Consider the following 14,034-nt stretch of genomic DNA (forward strand, 5'->3'; position numbering starts at 1 on the left):
AATATCATTAAAATCTGATTATTCCAGTGATATTTCTGTGACTATAATGACATTATTGCTGGTTAGTCCAGTATTGCTCTAATTTCTTTTCCCACAAGTCCTTCCTGCTGCCATTTTTTTTAAATTCAATACTGTTATATAGTGGACCCAAAATCAAAATCACTTTTAAGGATCTAAAGGAGCTGCTTCTTTGGAAGAAAATCTTGTACATCCCAGAGGCCTTCAAAGTAAGCCAACGTCTTGGGCATGATGGGAAAATGACATAATTCATACACAGACGCCCTCCATTTAGAGGCCTTGGATGAAGAAAATTACGAGAACATCGGTTGGGCATGATGGGAAAATGACATAATTCATACACAGACGCCCCCCCATTTAGAGGCCTTGGATGAAGAAAATTACGAGAACATAGGTTGGGCATGGTGGACATGCTTCATATTTTTGAAACAGAATTTTGTATCTTTGGAACAGAATCTGTATCTTCATAAGGAAACACTTGGCCCTATCTCTTCAACTTGAAACTTGGGCAGGATCAGCCCACGAGTGTATTCGTTGAGTGTGGACAAGTTCTCGGTCTTTGAGTGAAGGTCCCACATATGCTTGGGCCAAACTCATTGCAGAAATGTACCTTCCAAAAGGATTCCAAAAAAAATTTCCGAACATAACGAATAAACCGAAAAAACTCGGGATCTGTGATCCATAATAATATTTACTTACCCGCAGCTTTGAGTTTATTATCTTTCTTTATCTTGGATCCACAAATCCACATGTGAAGTCAGACATGTTGATCCAGAACCGTAAGAGTTTATTACTAGTATTCTACTTTCATTACGACGTAGATGGACCCAACAGAAGCAGATTGTTTCCGTTTCTTTAACCCCGTATAAGGCAATTACTAAAATGAAGTTATGGATGAGCCTGGCTGCCTAAATGGGCGCACCCTTCTGCCCTTCTTTGGAACATTTCTGTGTCAGAATCTGTATCTTCATTGGGAAACACCAATGACCGACACTTGGCCCTACCTCTTCAACTTGAAACTTGGGCAGAATCAGCCCATGGGTGTATTTGTTGAGTGTGGACAAGTTCTTGGTCTTTGAGTGAAGGTCCCACATACGTTTGGGCCAAACTCATAGCAGAAATGTACCTTCATAAAGTTTTCCAAAAACATTTCTCCGAAAATAACAAATGAACTAAAAAAAACTCGGAATCTGTGACCCATACTAATATTTACTTACCCGCAGCTTCGAGTTTATTATCTTTCTTTATCTTGGATCCACAAATCCACATGTGGGATCAGACACATTGATCCAGAACCATAAGAGTTTATTACTGGTAACAGTTCCACTTTTATTACGACGTAGATGGACCCAACAGAAGCAGATTGTTTCCATTTCTTTAACCCCATATAAGGCGATTACTCATACTAAAATGAAGGTATGGATGAGAATGGCTGCCTAAATGGGCGCACCCTTCCGCCCTTCTTTGGAACATTTCTGGGTCAGAATCTGTATCTTCATTGGGAAACACCAATGACCGACACTTGGCCCTACCTCTTCAGCTTGAAACTTGGGCAGAATCAGCCCACGGGAGTATTTGTTGAGAAGTTCTTGGTCTTTGAGTAAAGGTCCCCCAGACATTTGGGCCAAACTCATAGCAGAAATGTATCTTCCTAAAGGATTCCAAAACCATTTCTCCGAACATAAGGAATAAACCAAAAAAACTCTGGATCTGTGACCCATAATATTATTTACTTACCCGCAGCTTTGAGTTTATTATCTTTCTTTATTTTGGATCCACATGGGGGGTCAGACATGTTGATCTAGAACCATAAGAGTTTATTATTAGTATTTTACTTTCATTACGATGTAGATGGACCCAACAGAAGCAGATTTTTTCCGTTTCTTTAACCCCATATAAGGCAATTACTCGTACTAAAATGAAGGTATGGATGAGCGGGGCTGCCTAAAGGGCAAGTTAGATTGTAAGCTCTGCCGGGGCAGAGGGGGTTGTGCATGATTACAATGGGGGCATCGCTGCTCCCATGATCATAGAATACAATGAAGCTTAGGGAAAGGAACACACTCCCGCCTCTCGTGACTGGGGGAGATTACACGAGCAAGCACTGCATTCCGTAACTGTCGGAGCGATGAGATGTCAGCGCTTATTTTGCCATTGACCATGTCAGGAAACAGAATACAGCTCAGATATATTTTGATATAACGTAATCTAAACCTACAACGTGAGGATTCCAGGCCAGACGCTCGGAGCAAAACACACATTTCCTGTTTTCAAGCACAAATTTTATTTTCTGGGTTTGATTAGAGTCGGACAAGGCGGGCTGGTAACTGAGCACCAAATGGAACCTCTCTTGCCCTAATGGCGTTACTAATAGGATAATGGGGGGCATCAGCGTTCCTCGGGAGCCGGAGACCCATTTCCCCCTGTTAAATTAAACTCAATACAAACACGTTTATATCTCTTGTTTGTTTATAACCCTCTCTAAGTGAGTGCTTGGTGATAAAGCCTTAAGCTCAGTGTCCCATAGAAACGGTGCCAAACCCTTTGCTTTCTAGGAAGCAGCAGTGAGAAGAACAAGCCTATGAACTGCTGTATGGGGGAGCCTTTGGGGCCACACAGATTCCTTGACTCTGTACTGCCATTGGTCATTCATCCAGACAACCAGTAATGGGACATGAATGTCTAACAGCAACATAGTTGTTGGTGGCAGAATCAGAACTGGGACACGTGATTACCTGATGGACTTAGTGAAGAGGACTCCAGAATACTGTGCTCCCTGAGCATCACTGTAGACATAAGGTCCGTTATTCCTAATTATTTAGCTAAAGAAACTGGCTTATGACCCATCACATATACTAAGTCCTCTATGGCCCAAACTGGTTTATGACCCCACCACAAATATTCAGTCCTCTATGGCCAAAACTGGTTTATGACCCCACCACAAATATTGAGTCCTCTATGGCCCAAACTGGTTTATGACCCCACCACATATATTGAGTCCTCTATGGCCCAAAGTGGCTTATGACCCATCAAATATATTGAGTCCTCTATGGCCCAAAGTGGCTTATGACCCATCAAATATATTGAGTCCTCTATGGCCCAAAGTGGCTTATGACCCATCAAATATATTGAGTCCTCTATGGCCCAAAGTGGCTTATGACCCATCAAATATATTGATTCCTTTATGGTCCAAAGTGGCTTATGACCCATCACATATATTGATTCCTCTATGGCCCAAAGTGGCTTATGACCCATCAAATATATTGATTCCTTTATGGCCCAAAGTGGCTTATGACCCATCACATATATTGAGTCCTCTATGGCCCAAACTGGCTTATGACCATCACATATATTGAGTCCTCTATGGCCCAAACTGACTTATGACCCATAACATATATTGAGTCCTCTATGGCTCAAAGTGGCTTATGACCCATAACATATATTGAGTCCTCTATGACCCAAACTGGCTTACTGTATATACCATCATGTACATGTACCATCTATATATATATATATATAAACAAAATGTCTCTGAGTAGTGAGGCTCTGTAAGAAAGGAAGCAGACTGAGCTCAGAGAGTGGAGCCAATGATTGGTAATTGGGATTGAAATAGTGAATAAATGCTGGAAAGTGTGTGTGTTACATGCCTGGGTCTCAGTGCCACTCCCAGCCCATACGTTAGGCATTATATATAATTACACTCAGTACATTCCCTTGTACATTTGTAGCGTGCTTGATCCCTTCTTCTGTGCTATAATGTGATTGGTTACAGGTAATGCTGGGCAGGCACCGTATTGGCTAAGGGCACTACAGTCTGGGCTGCAGCTTAGGGGCTTAATATTTCATTTATTCGGAGAGGAGAGAAGGCAGCACACAAGTACATTATAACTCTATTATCATGTCATATCTCCTGTCAGGGTGATATTTATGCAGCCCCCCCCCCAGGCCAATAATCCTACTCACAGCAACACACAAACTGATCATTTCCAATAGGATTTGACATGTAAACTGGAGGCCTCAGCTCTGGGAAAGCCAAAAAGCATTGGGCTGGGCCGGCCCATTGGACATGTGGTACCCATGGAGGGGGTGTAACTACTCACTATCCAGACACCTTAGCATCAAGCAGCACCCCTATAGTGGGCATTAGGCTGGGCCGGCCCATTGGACATGTGGTACCCAGCAAGGGGGTGTAACTACTCACTATCCGGGCACCTTAGCAACAAGCAGCACCCCTATAGGGGGCATTAGGCTGGGCCAGCCCATTGGACATGTGGTACCCAGCGAGGGGGTGTAACTACTCACTATCCAGACACCTTAGCATCAAGCAGCACCCCTATAGGGGGCATTAGGCTGGGCCGGCCCATTGGACATGGGGTACCCAGCAAGGGGGTGTAACTACTCACTATCCGGGCACCTTAGCAACAAGCAGCACCCCTATAGGGGGCATTAGGCTGGGCCAGCCCATTGGACATGTGGTACCCAGCGAGGGGGTGTAACTACTCACTATCCAGGCACCTTAGCATCAAGCAGCACCCCTATAGGGGGCATTAGGCTGGGCCGGCCCTATGGACATGTGGTACCCAGCGAGGGGGTGTAACTACTCACTATCCAGGCACCTTAGCATCAAGCAGCACCCCTATAGGGGGCATTAGGCTGGGCCGGCCCTATGGACATGTGGTACCCAGCAAGGGGGTGTAACTACTCACTATCCGGGCACCTTAGCAACAAGCAGCACCCCTATAGGGGGCATTAGGCTGGGCCGGCTCATTGGACATGTGGTACCCAGCGAGGCGGTGTAACTACTCACTATCCGGGCACCTTAGCATCAAGCAGCACCCCTATAGGGGGCATTAGGCTGGGCCGGCCCATTGGACATGTGGTACCCAGCGAGGGGGTGTAACTACTCACTATGCTGGCAACTTAGCATCAAGCAGCACCCCTATAGGCGGCATTAGGCTGGGCCGGCCCATTGGACATGTGGTACCCAGCAAGGGGGTGTAACTACTCACTATCCAGACACCTTAGCATCAAGCAGCACCCCTATAGGGGGCATTAGGCTGGGCCGGCCCATTGGACATGTGGTACCCATGGAGGGGGTGTAACTACTCACTATCCAGACACCTTAGCATCAAGCAGCACCCCTATAGGGGGCATTAGGCTGGGCCGGCCCATTGGACATGGGGTACCCAGCAAGGGGGTGTAACTACTCACTATCCGGGCACCTTAGCATCAAGCAGCACCCCTATAGGGGGCATTAGGCTGGGCCAGCCCATTGGACATGTGGTACCCAGCGAGGGGGTGTAACTACTCACTATCCAGGCACCTTAGCATCAAGCAGCACCCCTATAGGGGGCATTAGGCTGGGCCGGCCCATTGGACATGTGGTACCCAGCGAGGGGGTGTAACTACTCACTATCCAGGCACCTTAGCAACAAGCAGCACCCCTATAGGGGGCATTAGGCTGGGCCGGCCCATTGGACATGTGGTACCCAGCGAGGGGGTGTAACTACTCACTATCCAGGCACCTTAGCATCAAGCAGCACCCCTATAGGGGGCATTAGGCTGGGCCGGCCCTATGGACATGTGGTACCCAGCAAGGGGGTGTAACTACTCACTATCCGGGCACCTTAGCAACAAGCAGCACCCCTATAGGGGGCATTAGGCTGGGCCGGCTCATTGGACATGTGGTACCCAGCGAGGCGGTGTAACTACTCACTATCCGGGCACCTTAGCATCAAGCAGCACCCCTATAGGGGGCATTAGGCTGGGCCGGCCCATTGGACATGTGGTACCCAGCGAGGGGGTGTAACTACTCACTATGCGGGCACCTTAGCATCAAGCAGCACCCCTATAGGGGGCATTGGGCTGGGCCGGCCCATTGGACATGTGGTACCCAGCGAGGGGGTGTAACTACTCACTATGCGGGCACCTTAGCAACAAGCAGCACCCCTATAGGGGGCATTGGGCTGGGCCGGCCCATTGGACATGTGGTACCCAGCGAGGGGGTGTAACTACTCACTATCCAGGCACCTTAGCAACAAGCAGCACCCCTATAGGGGGCATTAGGCTGGGCCGGCCCATTGGACATGTGGTACCCAGCGAGGGGGTGTAACTACTCACCTGCACCTTGTCCTCTGAATTTTCACTCACCATGTTTTTCCCATAGTTCTGCATGTTTACCCATAATGCTACATTTGTTGCCCCCCCAGTGCTGTACACTAATTCTCCATGTTTCACCATAGTTCTGTAGTGTTGATTTAAAGGGGTAGTCCAACTGTTAATTAAGTTTTAATATGTTGTTGACGTTGATATTCTGAGACAATTTGCAATTGGTCTTCATTTTTTATGGTTTTTCAGTTATTTAGGTTTTTGTTCAGCAGCTCTCCGTTTGGTATTTTAGCAGGTATCTGGTTACTAGGGTCTTTTCACCCTAGTAACCAGGCAGTGGATCTGGCATGTCTCGGGCTTATTCCTCGCATAGAACTCAGAACTCGCGGCCCGCTGGCTGCCGGCTCCATAACACACGTGGGGAAGGCGGCCCTCACCCTACGGCTCTTTGTGAGATGCTAAACAAGGTTTCCATGTTCGTCCCCAAATACATCCCATGTGTCCGGGCTCAGACCCAACCGCAGTCGCTGCTTTTTATTTCCATAATTTTATTTTTCCGAAACACAAAGTAAAATCTAATTTGGTCGCCGTCCCATCAAAACGAACAATTGGATTTTGCGTAAAATCGACACCAGACGGGTTTTATACGAAGCCAAAGAAATAAGTGCAACTTTGTACAAATCAACGTGTCGCTCGGGGTTTCATTCCAGTCTTTTTATAATAGGACTAGAAAAATCTACTGCAAAAATGTTGCGTATGTTCCGGGGGGAATGGGATAGCCAATGGAGAATAAAGGCAAAAAGACTTACTAATGGAACAATGAATATTTACACACATATTAATAAGGTATAACCCACCCATTAAAGATTACGACTTCCTTTGGTGGCCATCATTGTAATTATCATGCGTACATATGGACATTGTGGTGACAATGGCCACTATTCTTCTATATCAGTGGTCCTCAACCTTCCTAATGCCGCGACCCTTTAATACAGTTCCTCATGTTGTGGTGACCCCCAACCATAAAATTATTCCTAAGACCATCGGAAATATGTGTTTTCCAATGGTCTTAGGCGACCCCTCAGTAAGGGTCGTTCTTCCCCCAAAGGGGTCCCGACCCACAGGTTGAAAACCGCTGTTCTATATTAACATAAAAAGCCTACAAAAAATCCTTAGTGACTGAATTACATTCATGGAATGGTTATTCAGGACATTCAGTTTTCCCCTTGTACCCAGGAGAAGCTGAGAGAACATTGGATGGAATAGGTGAGAAGATGCCCTTTTCCTGGAAACCATCAAACAGAAGCCATCACAGTTCACTAGCTGGACCCATCTTGATAAAATGGTCCTTGGAGACACAGCGGAGGGTTCCTCTTGGTAAAATGGGTGACAGTGACTTCCAGAAGCTCAACTACGTTTGGTATGAGCTACTAGGCTAAAGCTATCACTGAGCACTTGGGGGCACCCAAGTGAGTCCCAAAAGAGCCCCAATATTTTGAATTAGAGAAGTTAGATCCTGTGAACGATGATGTATCCGTGGTTCTTCCAGTTGCTTATTTACACAATAACCACCTTTCTATTAAATGTTTTGAGTAGGTGGTGGGACGTTGGCCTGGGTCCTACATTAGCCCCAAGGGAGCATTCAAAGCCCTAAACGGAATATTCTCCATGGTTATAGGGTGCCATGGGATGGTGGAAAAGATAGATGAGCAGGTTTGTGCCCGTGCCTATATATATACTGTAGGTGCCTTTGTTGGAAACAGTTTGGAGATGCTGAGGGTCAAAACATGAGAGAGACTAAAGCATCATACATACATCAGAGACACCGTTGGACATGAATAACCCCGGAGACACCGTTGGACATGAATAACCCCGGAGACACCGTTGGACATGAATAACCCCGGAGACACCGTTGGACATGAATAACCCCGGAGACACCGTTGGACATGAATAACCCCGGAGACACCGTTGGACATGAATAACCCCGGAGACACCGTTGGACATGAATAACCCCGGAGACACCGTTGGGCATGAATAACCCCGGAGACACCGTAGGGCATGAATAACCCCGGAGACACCGTTGGGCATGAATAACCCCGGAGACACCGTTGGACATGAATAACCCCGGAGACACCGTTGGACATGAATAACCCCGGAGACACCGTTGGACATGAATAACCCCGGAGACACCGTAGGACATGAATAACCCCGGAGACACCGTAGGACATGAATAACCCCGGAGACACCGTAGGGCATGAATAACCCCGGAGACACCGTTGGGCATGAATAACCCCGGAGACACCGTTGGACATGAATAACCCCGGAGACACCGTAGGACATGAATAACCCCGGAGACACCGTTGGACATGAATAACCCCGGAGACACTATTGGACATGAATAACCCCGGAGACACCATTGGACATGCATTAGGCCTCCAATACCACCCCTTATGTATGGGGCATTCCCAGTAGGATTAAGCCCATTGTACCATACTCTGTACCACTATATTCAGAGGCAGTTTAACATACCCTAATGGCCTACAGCACAATTGTATCAAATATAAATAATAGTGAACCTTGTTGAACTGTCATTTGAAGTACTTTATTGTAGTAAAATGTGAGAAGAGCCCAGAACAAGGCTTGTTTGGATCCCGGGGACCCCCTCGGTGTAGTCCGGCTACTGTTCCTTTGTGGTATTTGCCATGGATTGTAAATACATTTCCTGTAAATAGAAAAAAAACAATTGCTTTGAGCATTTCATTGGTCTCTCGATGGATTCTGGGAGCCGAGTAAAGTCCAATTCATCCTCTTTATGGTCATGGAGACAACGAGCCAAGGTCCTACTGGCCCTACTGTATGTATCATATACTTATGTCTTTGGTCAGAGAGAGTTATTTTCTCCATTTTGTCTTTATACTTGTCCCAGGTTTGGACCAAGTTTGGATTTAATGGCTCCAGAACCACTGTCCGTTTGTAGTGTGTGTCCTTATTATTGTTTAATACACGTGACTCCTGCATCCTCTGCGTGCCCACAGTTGGTCTTTCCCCAGTTGGAGAAGCTGCACTGTAGGATACTCTCCTCTGTCCCTTTGCAAGCCACGTCGTCCATCCAGATGCGCCCAACGCCTGTCGGAACAAAATGGCACCCATTAAATAGCAATCACTCGCCCCAAATCCCCCCCTAACTGGCCTTCAGGCTGGGCCCCCTTAGCCCATAACAAGGTTACAGATATATAGAAACATTGGGGTAACAGTCACCCCGCTATAGTTCCAGGGGTACCCAGGGCACAAATAAGCACTCACCCCAAATCCCCCCCTAACTGGCCTTCAGGCTGGGCCCCCTTAGCCCATAACAAGGTTACAGATATATAGAAACATTGGGGTAACAGTCACCCCGCTATAGTTCCAGGGGTACCCAGGGCACAAATAAGCACTCACCCCAAATCCCCCCCTAACTGGCCTTCAGGCTGGGCCCCCTTAGCCCATAACAAGGTTACAGATATATAGAAACATTGGGGTAACAGTCACCCCGCTATAGTTCCAGGGGTACCCAGGGCACAAGCACTCACCCCAAATCCCCCCCTAACTGGCCTTCAGGCTGGGCCCCCTTAGCCCATAATAAGGTTACAGATATATAGAAACATTGGGGTAACAGTCACCCCGCTATAGTTCCAGGGGTACCCAGGGCACAAATAAGCACTCACCCCAAATCCCCCCCTAACTGCCCTTCAGTATTAGGCTGAGGCAGCGCAGGAAGAAACCATTTCACACAGTAAATACTATATAAACTGATTACACGGCCCCTACAGTCTGGGAAATGTTTCTCTGTTCCACTAGACCAAGGCAGTTGGGCCAATGGGAGGGGAGGGGGGGTCTCAGAGAGGGGAGGGGGGGTAGAGGGGGGGGCTCGGAGAGGGGGGGGGCTCGGCGCTATACGGAACATGTGATTCTAATAACGTTTGGGCTCTGAAAGTAAAAGCCTAAACCCCAAACAAACAAGTTGCCCTACAGACCAATCTCACATTTTCTGGCTGCTCTTTATGCCGAGGATTTGGCCAAACCCACCGGGGGCCACATTGGTCTCCAGGCTTATCTGATGGGAAACCCAGGCCGGTGCTGATCCAAGTTGCCTTTGCCCACAGGCTACTATGGGAATGCGCTCAATCTGGTCTCCCCGTGCCACTTGGCACCGCCTAGTCTGTCCCATCCCACCCATGTTGGGGCTGACTGGCCTTGGCACCGCCCAGTCTGTCCCATCCCACCCATGTTGGGGCTGATTGGCCTTGGCACCGCCCAGTCTGTCCCATCCCACCCACGTCGGGGCTGATTGGCCTTGGCACCGCCCAGTCTGTTCCATCCCACCCATGTTGGGGCTGATTGGCCTTGGCACCACCCAGTCTGTCCCATCCCACCCATGTTGGGGCTGATTGGCCTTGGCACCGCCCAGTCTGTCCCATCCCACCCACATCAGGGCTGATTGGCCTTGGCACTCCCCAGTCTGTCCCATCCCACCCATGTTGGGGCTGATTGGCCTTGGCACCGCCCAGTCTGTCCCATCCCACCCACATCAGGGCTGATTGGCCTTGGCACCGCCCAGTCTGTCCCATCCCACCCACATCAGGGCTGATTGGCCTTGGCACCGCCCAGTCTGTCCCATCCCACCCACGTCGGGGCTGATTGGCCTTGGCACCGCCCAGTCGGTCCCATCCCACCCATGTCGGGCTGATTGGCCTTGGCACCACCCAGTCTGTCCCATCCCACCCATGTTGGGGCTGATTGGCCTTGGCACCGCCCAGTCTGTCCCATCCCACCCACATCAGGGCTGATTGGCCTTGGCACTCCCCAGTCTGTCCCATCCCACCCATGTTGGGGCTGATTGGCCTTGGCACCGCCCAGTCTGTCCCATCCCACCCACATCAGGGCTGATTGGCCTTGGCACTCCCCAGTCTGTCCCATCCCACCCATGTTGGGGCTGATTGGCCTTGGCACCGCCCAGTCTGTCCCATCCCACTCACGTCGGGGCTGATTGGCCTTGGCACCGCCCAGTCTGTCCCATCCCACCAATGTCAGGGCTCATTGGCCCTTTCTGCCCCCAGCCACCCTTCCTGCCCCAGCCACCCTTTCTGCCCCCAGGCTTCCTAAGGGTTCTGGGGTGTCTCCCAGCATTCCCTGTTACATCTCTTCAATTACCTAAACCCACACCCCACATATAGAGGCATTTCTATAATATTTATATAATATATTGCTTTGCGCCAGGGCCCCTTATGGGCGGAGCTTTGTTATTTATATTGAGTAATGGCAGCTCCATCTTCCAGCAGAAATCTATCGGGGGGCTTCACTCAGCGCTGGCTGCGAATAATCAGCTTCATTGTCTGTCGGGAGAAATCCTGATGGTGAATCTGAGCCGAACTGAACTGAACTTATGGGCTCAGAGAATAGGCTCCGCCCCTACAGTCTGTGCTGCTGGGAAAGAGATTTACTTGGGGTGTGAGACCCTGGGGCCCCTGTTCCACTTCTCTCCGGCAGTTACGGATATTAGCAGTCACTGAGGGGTTCTGTGCCCCCCATATAAAGGCACAAGGCTGCAGGCTGAGTTATACAGGGAACTCTGAGTATCACTCATGTATTATAAGGGATAATGTACCCCCTACTGTAAATGATAAGGATATTAGCAGTCACTGAGGGGTTCTGTGCCCATATAAAGGCACAAGGCTGCAGGCTGAGTTATACAGGGAACTCTGAGTATCACTCATGTATTATAAGGGATAATGTACCCCCTACTGTAAATGATAAGGATATTAGCAGTCACTGAGGGGTTCTGTGCCCCCCATATAAAGGCACAAGGCTGCAGGCTGAGTTATACAGGGAACTCTGAGTATCACTCATGTATTATAAGGGATAATGTACCCCCTACTGTAAATGATAAGGATATTAGCAGTCACTGAGGGGTTCTGTGCCCCCCATATAAAGGCACAAGGCTGCAGGCTGAGTTATACAGGGAACTCTGAGTATCACTCATGTATTATAAGGGATAATCTACCCCCTACTGTAAATGATAAGGATATTAGCAGTCACTGAGGGGTTCTGTGCCCCCCATATAAAGGCACAAGGCTGCAGGCTGAGTTATACAGGGAACTCTGAGTATCACTCATGTATTATAAGGGATAATGTACCCCCTACTGTAAATGATAAGGATATTAGCAGTCACTGAGGGGTTCTGTGCCCCCCATATAAAGGCACAAGGCTGCAGGCTGAGTTATACAGGGAACTCTGAGTATCACTCATGTATTATAAGGGATAATCTACCCCCTACTGTAAATGATAAGGATATTAGCAGTCACTGAGGGGTTCTGTGCCCCCCATATAAAGGCACAAGGCTGCAGGCTGAGTTATACAGGGAACTCTGAGTATCACTCATGTATTATAAGGGATAATGTACCCCCTACTGTAAATGATAAGGATATTAGCAGTCACTGAGGGGTTCTGTGCCCCCCATATAAAGGCACAAGGCTGCAGGCTGAGTTATACAGGGAACTCTGAGTATCACTCATGTATTATAAGGGATAATGTACCCCCTACTGTAAATGATAAGGATATTAGCAGTCACTGAGGGATTCTGTGCCCCCCATATAAAGGCACAAGGCTGCAGGCTGAGTTATACAGGGAACTCTGAGTATCACTCATGTATTATAAGGGATAATGTACCCCCTACTGTAAATGATAAGGATATTAGCAGTCACTGAGGAGTTCTGTGCCCCCCATATAAAGGCACAAGGCTGCAGGCTGAGTTATACAGGGAACTCTGAGTATCACTCATGTATTATAAGGGATAATGTACCCCCTACTGTAAATGATAAGGATATTAGCAGTCACTGAGGGATTCTGTGCCCCCCATATAAAGGCACAAGGCTGCAGGCTGAGTTATACAGGGAACTCTGAGTATCACTCATGTATTATAAGGGATAATGTACCCCCTACTGTAAATGATAAGGATATTAGCAGTCACTGAGGAGTTCTGTGCCCCCCATATAAAGGCACAAGGCTGCAGGCTGAGTTATACAGGGAACTCTGATTATCACTCATGTATTATAAGGGATACTGTACCCCCTACTGTAAATGATAAGGATATTAGCAGTCACTGAGGGGTTCTGTGCCCCCCATATAAAGGCACAAGGCTGCAGGCTGAGTTATACAGGGAACTCTGAGTATCACTCATGTATTATAAGGGATAATGTACCCCCTACTGTAAATGATAAGGATATTAGCAGTCACTGAGGGGTTCTGTGCCCCCCATATAAAGGCATAAGGCTGCAGGCTGAGTTATACAGGGAACTCTGAGTATCACTCATGTATTATAAGGGATAATGTACCCCCTACTGTAAATGATAAGGATATTAGCAGTTGCTAATTGCTGGGGGCAATTCCCTCTCAGTCCTTGGGCTACAGCCAGATACAATAACGTGGGCTCCTGGGAGGAACAGGGATAATAGGGAGCAAACACCCCTGTGACTTGGGGGGAAATGCCCCGTGGGCCCCGGGGTCAGGGAGCCCCCCTGCCTCTAACCGTTTGGCCCAATTCATGCTCATTCCCTGTTTCTCTATAGGAACAAATCAACTAAATATAAAGAAGAAAGTAGGAAAATATAAAGTTTGAGTGAGAAGTGGATGAAAAATAGCTTGAAGAGTGAAGGTTTTCTGGTAGGGCCCCTGGGGCCCCAGTCTGGGGACATAAATACTATAGGGATATAGCGATCAGGGGCGAAACGCGTGGCGCTGCATAATGAGAGAGGGGAGGAGTTACATGGGGCAGGGTCTCTCATTCAAACCACTTCTTGGTTGCTATGGTAACTTGGACCCTAGCAACCCAGGCATTGATATGTCTTCTATTCCACCCAAATAGTCAACATT

The 14,034-nt window shown here is 48.2% G+C and overlaps 1 protein-coding gene across 2 annotated transcripts in view; it reads right to left on the reverse strand.

Moving 5' to 3' along the window:
- Positions 1 to 8,706: 8,706 nt before the first annotated feature.
- Positions 8,707 to 14,034, reverse strand: part of scara5 (scavenger receptor class A member 5) — a 123,013-nt gene continuing 117,685 nt past the window's right edge. For both annotated transcript variants that reach the window (XM_031901895.1, XM_002941449.5), the window contains exon 9: positions 8,707 to 9,252. In XM_031901895.1, the coding sequence (XP_031757755.1) occupies positions 9,116 to 9,252 (137 nt within the window). In that variant the 3' untranslated portion in view covers positions 8,707 to 9,115. The remainder of the gene's footprint in view (positions 9,253 to 14,034) is intronic.

Source organism: Xenopus tropicalis, chromosome 5, assembly GCF_000004195.4.
Source record: "Xenopus tropicalis strain Nigerian chromosome 5, UCB_Xtro_10.0, whole genome shotgun sequence".
Classification (NCBI taxonomy): Eukaryota; Metazoa; Chordata; class Amphibia; order Anura; family Pipidae; genus Xenopus; species Xenopus tropicalis.